The 10,820-nt window shown below is 57.5% G+C and overlaps 1 protein-coding gene across 2 annotated transcripts; it reads left to right on the forward strand.

The window, feature by feature from the left end:
- The first annotated feature begins 479 nt into the window (after window positions 1-479).
- On the forward strand, window positions 480-10,820 carry CDH24 (cadherin 24). 2 transcript variants are annotated; one of them, XM_030931568.1, is made up of 13 exons: window positions 480-609; window positions 2,155-2,478; window positions 2,656-2,950; window positions 3,141-3,260; window positions 3,335-3,502; window positions 3,677-3,864; window positions 4,256-4,509; window positions 5,396-5,532; window positions 8,031-8,152; window positions 8,236-8,347; window positions 8,599-8,847; window positions 9,395-10,420; window positions 10,507-10,820. In XM_030931568.1, exons 2-12 carry the CDS (start codon window positions 2,278-2,280, stop codon window positions 9,892-9,894), a joined length of 2,346 nt encoding a protein of 781 aa, XP_030787428.1. In that variant the 5' UTR covers window positions 480-609; window positions 2,155-2,277; the 3' UTR covers window positions 9,895-10,420; window positions 10,507-10,820. The 2 variants fall into 2 exon arrangements, with proteins under 2 accessions (XP_030787428.1, XP_030787429.1); XM_030931569.1 differs by having other exon boundaries at window positions 498-609; window positions 8,142-8,152.

Genomic DNA, 10,820 nt, shown 5'->3' on the forward strand with positions numbered 1-10,820 from the left:
GGCTCTCAAAAAGCCACCGCCTTGCAGATGTAATCACATCAGTCCCAAAAGCCAGCCGGGAACCGGGAGCCCGGAGCCGGGTCTCTCCGCAGTGGGCTCGGAATTCCCCACCTCACCGTGCGCTCGCCCGTTGTCCGCTGGGGGCGGCGGGCTGGCAGCTTCGCGCTCCCGGGTGCACCCGCCCCGCCAGCTCTTCAGAAATGGCCGGGCGCCGTGGCCTGGACGCCCTCCCGCCCCAGTGCCCAGCCGGGCGCTGCGGGCCCAGTCCGGGAGGGGCGCCACATCTGTATGCGCCCCGCAGCCCAGGATCGCCGAGGGGGCGGACGCGCGGCGCCGCCTCCGCCCCCGCCGCGCGGGCCCGGCTGGCCGGGGAGGGTCGGAGGCTGGGCTCTTCTCTCCCGCGCGGCGCGGAGCCGCCTCGTTTCTCCGCAGGCGGAGCCTCCTTCCCCCGCCCCCTCCGTCTCGCTCCCTTGTTCTCGCCGGGGCCGCTCAGACCTGCAGCGGAGCCGCGGCGCCCGCTCCAATCGGCTCGGGGCTGCGCCCCCGGGACCCGGCGACGGGGGCGGGCGGGGGCGCTTCCCGCCGGTCTGGGCCCCTCGGCAGTGCCAGGTAAGGGCGCCTGCCCCGGAGCAGGGGTCGGGAATCCGCGGAGGGGCAGCAGGGGGCCCACAGCCAGGGGGTCTTCGGAGGGGTGCGCTCCGTGGCTGGGAACCCGCTGCCGACTCCCTTCTCCCGCGCTCTGCCTCTTTCCCTTCTCCCCTCGCACCTCTCTCCCTCTTTCTTCTCTCGATTTCTCTTCACCCTTCCTTCTCTGCCCGTTTGCCTTCCTTATCCCTTCCCTCTATCTCCCCAACCCTTCCCTCACCCTCTTGTCCTTTTTCCATCTCCTCTCCCTCTTTGCCTTTTTCTTTCTCTACCTTTCTCCCCTTTGCTGTCTTTCTCTTTTCTCTTTATTGCTCTCCTTTCCCTCCCTCTCCTCTCCCCTTCCCGCTATCCTGTTTCCCACTCCTCTATCTCCTTCCTTCTCGCCTCCTCATCCCGCCTTCTCTCTGGTCCCCAGCTTTCCTCCGGCTTCCCCCTTCCCTCGGGAGCAAAGGGACTGTCAGGTGTGTGTCTGCTCTCAGGGAGGAGGGGCAGAAGCCACAGCTACCTGAGGGGTCCCCCCACCCACCTCTGGGAGAAAGGACAGCAGTAGGAAGGGTCTCCTCTCTAGCTCCCTTCCCGCGGCCCCTCCCTGCCTCCACCCCTCCTGTCTGCTCCTTCTCCCAGAATTAAGTTCCCGAGGCCTGACTTGACACCCCCGAAGCTGAGGGCTACCACTGCCTGCCCAGAACTGCCCCGGGTGACCCGTTTCCAAGCCTGGCCCCTAGGACTCCTCTCTGCCTTCAGACACCCAGGCTGCTGCCCTGGTCTCTCTCATTCTATCTCTTGCCACGGTTCTGTTTCTGTCTCTCATCCGGTCATTTCTGTCTCTGCCGGACAGTCCCTGAGTCAGTCTAGCTGTCAGTCATGCTGTATCTCTAGTCTCTGGGTCGGCCTCCCTCCCCGGTCACCTCCCCTGTCCCCCACCCTGTATCCTCTTCCTTCAGCTAGGGCTCCCAACTCCCGTCTCATGAGCCCAGTCCCCCTTCAAGGACTGCACTGGCAGTGTGGGCTGGAGACAGGGCCTAGAGAAGTGGGGCTCCCCCTTGTGGGAGGGACTTTCTCCCACTCTCAACCCTGCCTGAGGCTGCTCTCCTTGTCATCTCATCCTGACCCTAGACACCTTAAGGCCACACCTCCATGAATCCCAACTCTGTAATTTTAAGCCCTTTCTCTGGTAGCCCCGCCTCCTCCAATACCTGGCTACATGCCCAACCTGGGAGGACAGAGACCAGATTTGGGATTCCAAGCCCTCCCAGCATCCCGTCTGCTGTGTTCCTCCCCAGTTCTCTACTCGGAGTTGACTGACCAGAGATTTATCAGCTTGGAGGGCTGGAGGTGAATACATGCAGAGCCTGGGTAGAGGAAAGATCAGCCTCTCTGCTCTCTGTGTTAGTCTGAGTTCTGGGCAGTGGAGTGTCTCGTTCCTTGGAGGTCTGGTCTTCAGCATCTAATTCTGGGGGAAGGAGGGCTAGGGGTTTCCTTGAGCCTGAGCAGCTGCTTGTCCTGCAGGTGTGGATCCATGGGGTAGCCTCAACGCATCTTCCCCTCCACCCCAGCCGCTCATGGGCCACGTGGCCTGGCCTGGCCTCGGCACCCAGGGCCAGTGAACAGAGCCCTGGCTGGAGTCCAAACATGTGGGGCCTGGTGAGGCTCCTGCTGGCCTGGCTGGGTGGCTGGGGATGCATGGGGCGTCTGGCAGCCCCAGCCCGTGCCTGGGCAGGGTCCCGGGGACACCCAGGGCCTGCTCTGCTGCGGACTCGAAGGAGCTGGGTCTGGAACCAGTTCTTTGTCATTGAGGAATATGCTGGTCCAGAGCCTGTCCTCATTGGCAAGGTAAGGATGACCCCTCCCATGTCTACTCTGACACGAGACCCTTAGGCCCTGCCCTGCAACTTCATCACTTCTGCAATGACCTTGGTCCCTCAGGACTCCCAACGCTCTACCCAAACCTAGACTATTTAACTATCTCTGTACTTGGAGCCCTCTGCCATCTTTTCCTGACCCCTGCAGCTGCACTCGGATGTTGACCGGGGAGAGGGCCGCACCAAGTACCTGTTGACCGGGGAGGGGGCAGGCACCGTATTTGTGATTGATGAGGCCACAGGCAATATTCATGTTACCAAGAGCCTTGACCGGGAGGAAAAGGCACAATATGTGCTACTGGCCCAAGCCGTGGACCGAGCCTCCAACCGGCCCCTGGAGCCCCCATCAGAGTTCATCATCAAAGTGCAAGACATCAACGACAATCCACCCATTTTTCCCCTTGGGCCCTACCATGCCACCGTGCCCGAGATGTCCAATGTCGGTGAGCACCCCAGCTCTCAATGCCCCAGTTCCCGTCTTCTGGAGCTCTCTCACCTCTCCTTCCCTTCTTGTTGTCTGCCCCAGAACCTGCCCCCTTCAGTTCAGCCTCCCTCATGTCTGCATCCCCCCGTCTGCTATTCTTCCCCATCCTGCCCTGCTGCTGCTGAATGGGGTGCTGGCATCCCCCACAGGGACATCAGTGATCCAGGTGACTGCTCACGATGCTGATGACCCCAGCTATGGGAACAGCGCCAAGCTGGTGTACACTGTTCTGGATGGACTGCCTTTCTTCTCTGTGGACCCCCAGACTGGTGAGGATGGAGCTTGGGAACCCGGTGGGGCAGCCAAGGGGACAGACACCCTCTGACCCAGTGTGTCTCCCTAGGAGTGGTGCGTACAGCCATCCCCAACATGGACCGGGAGACACAGGAGGAGTTCTTGGTGGTGATCCAGGCCAAGGACATGGGCGGCCACATGGGGGGGCTGTCAGGCAGCACTACGGTGACTGTCACACTCAGCGATGTCAACGACAATCCCCCCAAGTTCCCACAGAGTAAGGGGCCATTGCTGCCACCTGAGCCATCCTTTGACCACCCCACCCCTACAGTGTCTGGAGAAACCTTCCCTCCTCGCCTCCTCCCCAGCCAGACCCTGGGAGAAGAAAGTGCTATGGGGAGGGAGGAGGGCTGGGGACCTCTCTAAGGTGTCTCCCCTCTGTCACCCCAAGGCCTATACCAGTTCTCCGTGGTGGAGACAGCTGGACCTGGCACGCTGGTGGGCCGGCTCCGGGCCCAGGACCCAGACCTGGGGGACAATGCCCTGATGGCATACAGCATCCTGGATGGGGAGGGGTCTGAGGCCTTCAGCATCAGCACAGACTCCCAGGGTCGAGACGGGCTCCTCACTGTCCGCAAGGTTAGTCTCCTGCCTGTTAATGCTTTCTCTTAGACCTGCCTCCTGCTGACCCATAGGGCACATATTTAACTGTTCTTCTAGAACAGACTCAGGATCTCTCTGTTGGAGCTTAGAGATCATGGTCACCTCCTCATCTTTCAAATGAGGCCCTGGGGCTTAGAAAGAAGAAGTGATAACAAGTCTATGATGGAGCTAGGGGCAGACCTAGAGTTACTAAGTAATCTGCCGTGCATCCTGACCACCAAGGCCACTGTCCCTCCACTGCCACCTCTCCTCACATGAGGACTGAGCACTGCATGCATGTGAGGAGGGGACTTGTCACCGTCCAAGAGCCTGGGACCTGCCCTGGTTTCCACATGCCTCGCTTTTTCTCTCTCTCCCCTCACTATAGCCCCTAGACTTCGAGAGCCGGCGCTCCTACTCCTTCCGTGTGGAGGCCACCAACACGCTCATTGACCCAGCCTATCTACGGCGAGGGCCCTTCAAGGATGTGGCCTCTGTGCGTGTGGTGGTGCAAGATGCCCCAGAGCCACCTGCCTTCACCCAGGCTGCCTACCACCTGACAGTGCCCGAGAACAAGGCCCCAGGGACCCTGGTAGGCCAGATCTCAGCGGCTGACCTGGACTCCCCTGCCAGCCCAATCAGGTAGGTGAGCTGGGGTGTGGGCTGGGGAGCCAGATGGCAGGCTATTCCCACCCAGAGAATGAGTAAATGTGCCCCCTACCTTATAGCAAATTACTCATATCCCAGCAAAAGCCTCCCTCCCTGCAGCTGGGCTTGCTGGTCTACAGGTCTGGGTGCCAGGGGAGAGCCGGAGGGCCTGGCTGACCATTCTTCAACCCTCTATCCATCCCTCTGGGTAGATGATGGTGGCACCTCCCAGTGGCAGTGCAAGCAGATGTAATCTCATTTGATGAGTGGATCTCTATTGATCACTCCCAAAGTGCTTCACAGTTTACCCTCTTGTTGATACTGAATTCTCACAACAGCCCCGTGAAGTGGGTGTTCTCATCACCAGTTGTTTTAGAAGCCAGCCATGAGTGGTCACACAGTTGGTAAGTGGCAGAACCGCCACTCTTTCCCCCTCCCCGGCCAGCATCCCTGTCACAGCTCTGTGAGGGAGGTACTGGTGTCATTCCCATTTTTCAATTGAGTAAACAGAGGTTAAACGATTTGCCCTAAGTCACATAGCTAGTCCAAGGCAGAGCAGGGCTGAAACACAGGTCCCTGGATTCTCAGAACAGGGCCCAGAAGTCTGAAAGTCAAGGTCTGTTTATCCCTCTTCTACTCCCTTCTGTATCTTCTCCCCCTCCCCCCATGAAGCCCTGTGGCCCTGAGTCTTAACAGGTGTTTAATGGTGGTGATCCCCCAGGGATATATGCCTTTTAAGGGGACTCCAACCTGAATTATGGCTCTGCCCAGAGGAGTCATGAGGTCTGGCAAGGTGAACAGAGGGAAGAAAGAAGGGAGGGGGTGGAACAAGCTGTAGTACCGCCCCAGATCAGCCCCGGCATGTGTCTCCCTTCCCCAGATACTCCATCCTCCCCCACTCGGATCCAGAGCGTTGCTTCTCTATCCAGCCCGAAGAAGGGACCATCCACACAGCAGCACCCCTGGACCGCGAGGCTCGTGTCTGGCACAACCTCACTGTGCTGGCTACAGAGCTCGGTGAGGAGTCCAGGGCCCACAAGGCGGCAGCAGCCTCCTGGCCGAGGGGCTGTCCCTGGGTGTGGGGGTGGGGAAGGGTGCTCACTGCCATCACACCCTCACCAGCGTGTGGCCACTGTGTCCTAGCCTGGATCCGAATCCTAGCCTGGATCCGAGTCCTAGCCTGGATCCAGGTCCTAGCCTGGATCCTTGCTACCAGGCAGGGCAGGCCTCCTGGTCTCCTAGCCCCCTAGGCTGGGCTGGGCTGGCACAGTGGGTGTGCCTGAGCATTCTTCTGACCCTCAGTTCATTCCCTTACTTGACTTGCCCCAACCCAGAAATAAACTAGACCTTACATAGCCCCCAATCTGTGTACTGACAGACCCCATCCTGCCCACTCTCTGCTTCAGGCTGGAAAGGGGCTGGGTACCTCCTCTGGTTGCTAAGTGGAGCACACCAGCAGCCCCACCCCAGATAAGCCCTGTTGGAAGCCCTGTGGGAATCCCCCAAGGTAGGGGAGTGGATACCCATAAGGAAGGGGAGGAGTGCCAGCTCCATATGCGGTCTCCCCATCAGTCCAGCCAGCAGCGGGTTCAGCCGCCTCTGGGCAGCCCTAGCCCATAGAGACAGGGAGACCTCCCTCCCACTCTTCTGTGAACAGCCCCTATCATCCCTGCTTATGCCCCAGGGGCTCCTCTACCCTTTTGTCTTCATACTGCATATGAAAATTGCCCTTGCATATGTGGATATCTGAATGTGTCAGTGAAGAGCTCTATGAATGTGTACATGTGGGTATGTTCTCAGCCATGCATATAATTCCAAATGTGGGGAAAGTATGTAGATATACACACATATATATTTGTGGGTATATATCTGTAATGGATATATATGTGTTTACAGTTGAGGGTACATAATTATATTTATATTGTGCATATGTGTGATTGGATATGTATAGTGGTATGCACATGCAGCTGTTTGTATGTGTTTTGTGTATGTGGGTATTTGTGGACAGATAATTTATTACTTACTGTGTATCAGGCACTATCCATCTTCAAAATGGATTCATTCATTTAATCATCACCACAACTTTATGAGGGAAGTATGATTATTTCCCCATTTTAAAACAAGGAAACTCAGGCAAAGAGAAGTTAAGTAACTTCCCAAGGTCACATAGAGATTAAGTGGTGGAGCCATGAGACCCAGTTGGTGTGCAGAGTCTGAGCTGTTATCCCCACCATACTGCCTCTCAAATGTGTTTAATGCTATGTTTATGTTTCTATGTAATGTCTAGGTTTATGTTTCTGTACATGCAACTGTGTGCATAGTGATATGCACAGATACTACCTGGCAGTGCACATGTTTTCTGTTAGTGCATGGATGGCCATGTGTGTGTGTCTGTGTACACACAGTATGTTTTTGGCTGCTTGTATATACATAACTTTGTGTGTGTGTGTTTGTGTGTGTGTGTGTTTCCTGTCACTGTCTTCTCATTCTCCTGCCAAATCCTGCTCCTACCCTCACCCAGATATCAACTAGCAGCACTGGGCCCTTACTGCAGTGAAGAAGTAGACCCCCTCCCCATCCTCTCTCTGGGGTATCCCAATCCTTTTAGCCAGGTGATCCACTCAGCCTCCCCTGCCCATGCTGCAACCTCAGCCCCTTTCACCAGGCCCAGCCAGCTATCCCTCTGCCTAGGGGAAAGACTAAAGGAATTGGGAGACCCGGCCTAAGAGAGGTGACAGGGAGACACACTTTGCGTTCTCTCTTGGAAGGCACTGGCAGTGAGAAGCAAGGTAGGGTAATGGTAGGTAGTCACCTGATGAAGGGATGGGTAAAGATAGGGCCTGTGTCTGGCTGTGGTGCCCAAGCTGCCCTGAGCTCTGCACCCTGTAGATCATGCAGCTCCTTCCTACCCAAGGTCAACTCTAAGTGATGCTCATTGCTTTACTACAGCCTCCCAGACCTCTGATGGTGTGTGTGTGTGTGTGTGTGTGTGTGTGTGTGTGTGTGTGGTGTATATGTGTCTGTCCACTCCACTGGTGCTGTGCATGGCCTCTATGCGTGAAAATGCATTCTATGGGCTCTGGGTGTTGTCGGGGGACGTGGCACTGCATTCACTATGCGTATCAAACATCTGCTTCATGTACATTCCATTTGTTTTAAATGTTGAGTGTACGTGGCTGTTGTCTGCATGCAACTTGTATGCACCTTCTTTCATTTATGCTGCATGTGCCCTGCATGTGGGTTATTGTATATGTGTATCATGGCTGCGGCATTCCTGTTGAATGTTTATTGTATATTGCACATATCTTGGGTATTACGTGAATATTGTATGCACTTGGTATTTATTGTTCCATTCATTCTACAACATTGTTTTCTACTTGTACATTACATGCATATTTCATGTGTTTCCTGTGCATGCTATATGCTGCATGTGGCATCCATGCCCATGCACCACATATGTTACGTGTAAACTGTGTGATGTGTGTGTGGCGTGTGTTTTGGTGTTCTGGCTTCAGACAGCTCTGCACAGGTCTCGCGCGTGCAAGTGACCATCCAGACCCTGGATGAGAATGACAATGCTCCCCAGTTGGCTGAGCCCTACGATACCTTTGTGTGTGACTCTGCAGCTCCTGGCCAGGTGAGCAACTGAGGCAGAGGGGTTGGGACATCAAGGCCTCCAGCAGCCCACTCCATACAAGGCCTCTCTCTTCTTCCTCCCAGCTGATTCAGGTCATCCGGGCCCTGGACAGAGATGAAGTTGGCAACAGTAGCCATGTCTCCTTTCAAGGTCCTCTGGGCCCCGATGCCAACTTTACTGTCCGGGACAACCGAGGTGGGTAGCCTCCTACAACTGTGTCCATACCTGCCTCTGTCCTCCTCTCCTTCTCCTCCACCCTTAGCCCAGCCTGCCTGACCCCTGCCCCACATGCCTGGGCCTTCTGCCCAACAGAAGATGGGTGTGGACTTATACTCATTCGTTGGCTCTTTGTAAACCTTCCCCATGGGAAGCTGGCTCTATGGGCTGGACCAATCCTACCTGGAAGGTGTCCCAGAAGATACCTCAACACCTTCCCTCTCCCACAGATGGCTCCGCCAGCCTGCTGCTGCCCTCCCGCCCTGCTCCACCCCGCCAGGCCCCCTACTTGGTTCCCATAGAACTGTGGGACTGGGGGCAGCCGGCGCTGAGCAGCACTGCCACAGTGACTGTTAGTGTGTGCCGCTGCCAGCCTGACGGCTCTGTGGCATCCTGCTGGCCTGAGGCTCACCTCTCAGCTGCTGGGCTCAGCACCGGTGCCCTGCTTGCCATCATCACCTGTGTGGGTGCCCTGCTTGGTGAGTCAGGCCACAGTGGGACATAGCTGTGGGATCTGGGCCTGCAGGGGTGCGGAGAAGAACCAGGCTTCTGGACATAGGGAAATCCACCTTAGGGCTTGAACGACCCTCATGCCTGGATTTTCCCACCACCTGATGCATCCAAGAGAAAAGCTCTGGCCTCTATCTGTGACCTGCCAATCATAATGACAATGACAAGCCATAACAATGGTTAATTGAGCCCCCTACTCTGTGCCAAGTATGGTGCTGAGCACATCACTTGTGATATTTCATTTTATTGTGTCAGCAACCCTTAGAAGTAAATATATTTTCCCTGTTTTCCACACAAGTAATCTAAGGGGCAAATTGAGGCTTCAGAGAAGTCAAGCAACTTCCCATGGTCACACAGTGAGTAAGGGCTGAAGTCAGGATTCAATGCAAGGTTTGCTAGATGTCAGCCCCTAGCCACATGGCTTCTGTCATCTGATGGGTCAGCCATTCACATGGAGACAGGCCGCCAGCTCCCGGCCCTGCTGGCTCAGGGCCTTTGTGCCCGTCTCTCGCGCAGCCCTGGTAGTGCTCTTCGTGGCCCTGCGGCGGCAGAAGCAGGAAGCATTGATGGTACTAGAGGAGGAGGACGTCCGAGAGAACATCATCACCTACGACGACGAGGGCGGCGGCGAGGAGGACACCGAGGCCTTCGACATCACGGCCCTGCAGAACCCGGACGGGGCGGCCCCCCAGGCGCCCGGCCCTCCCACGCGCCGAGACGTGCTGCCCTGGGCTCGGGTGTCGCGCCAGCCCAGACCCCCCGGCCCCGCCGACGTGGCGCAGCTCCTGGCGCTGCGGCTCCGCGAGGCGGACGAGGACCCCAGCGTACCCCCATACGACTCGGTGCAGGTGTACGGCTACGAGGGCCGGGGCTCCTCCTGCGGCTCCCTCAGCTCCCTGGGATCCGGCAGCGAAGCCGGCGGCGTCCCCGGCCCCGCGGAGCCCCTGGACGACTGGGGTCCGCTCTTCCGCACCCTGGCGGAGCTGTATGGGGCCAAAGAGCCCCCCTCCCCCTGAGCGCCCGCGCTGGCCCGGCCCACCGGGCGGGGCCAGCGGGCACAGGCCCTCTGAGTGAGCCCCACGGGGTCCAGGCGGGCGGCAGCAGCCCAGGGGCCCCAGGCCTCCTCCCTGTCCCTGTGTCCCTCCTTGCTTCCCCGGGGCACCCTCGCTCTCACCTCCCTCCTCCTGAGTCGGTCTGTGTGTCTCTCTCCAGGGATCTTTGTCTCTATCTGTGACACGCTCCTCTGTCGGGGCCTGGGTTTCCTGGCCCTGGCCCTGGCCCTGGCCCTGCGTTCTCTCACTGTGATTCCTCTCCTTCCTCCGTGGCTGTTTTGTCTCTGCAGTTCTGAAGTTCACACACAGTCTCCCTGTGTCTCCCTTGCCCATACACGTGCTCTGTGTCTGTCTTCTGCCCACATCTCCTTTCCTTCTCTCTGGGTCCCTGTGACTGACTTTTTGTTTTTTTTTCTGTTGTCCATCCCAAAATCAAGAGAAACTTCCAGCCACTGCTGCCCACCCTCCTGCAGGGGATGCTGTGCCCCAGGTCAGTACCTCTAGACTGTGGGGCAAGGCAGTGGATGAAGGCTCCCACTCCCCACTGCCTCTAAACTGGCTCCCCTGTCCTTACAGACCTGCCTGCATGGTTCCATCCATCACTCATGGCCTCAGCCTCATCCTGGCTCCACTGGCCTCCAGCTGAGAGAGGGAACCAGCCCGCCTCCCAGGGCAAGAGCTCCAGCCTCCCGTGTGGCCGCCTCCCTGGAGCTCTGCCCAGCTGTCACCTTACCCTGGGCATCCCAGCCCTGGGCATTGTCTTGTGTGCTTCCTGAGGGAGTAGGGAAAGGAAAGGGGGAGGCGGCTGGGGAAGGGGAAAGAGGGAGGAAGGGGAGGGGCCTCCATCTCTAATTTCATAATAAACAAACACTTTATTTTGTAAAGCTGGA

This window comes from Rhinopithecus roxellana, chromosome 5, assembly GCF_007565055.1.
Source record: "Rhinopithecus roxellana isolate Shanxi Qingling chromosome 5, ASM756505v1, whole genome shotgun sequence".
Classification (NCBI taxonomy): domain Eukaryota; kingdom Metazoa; phylum Chordata; class Mammalia; order Primates; family Cercopithecidae; genus Rhinopithecus; species Rhinopithecus roxellana.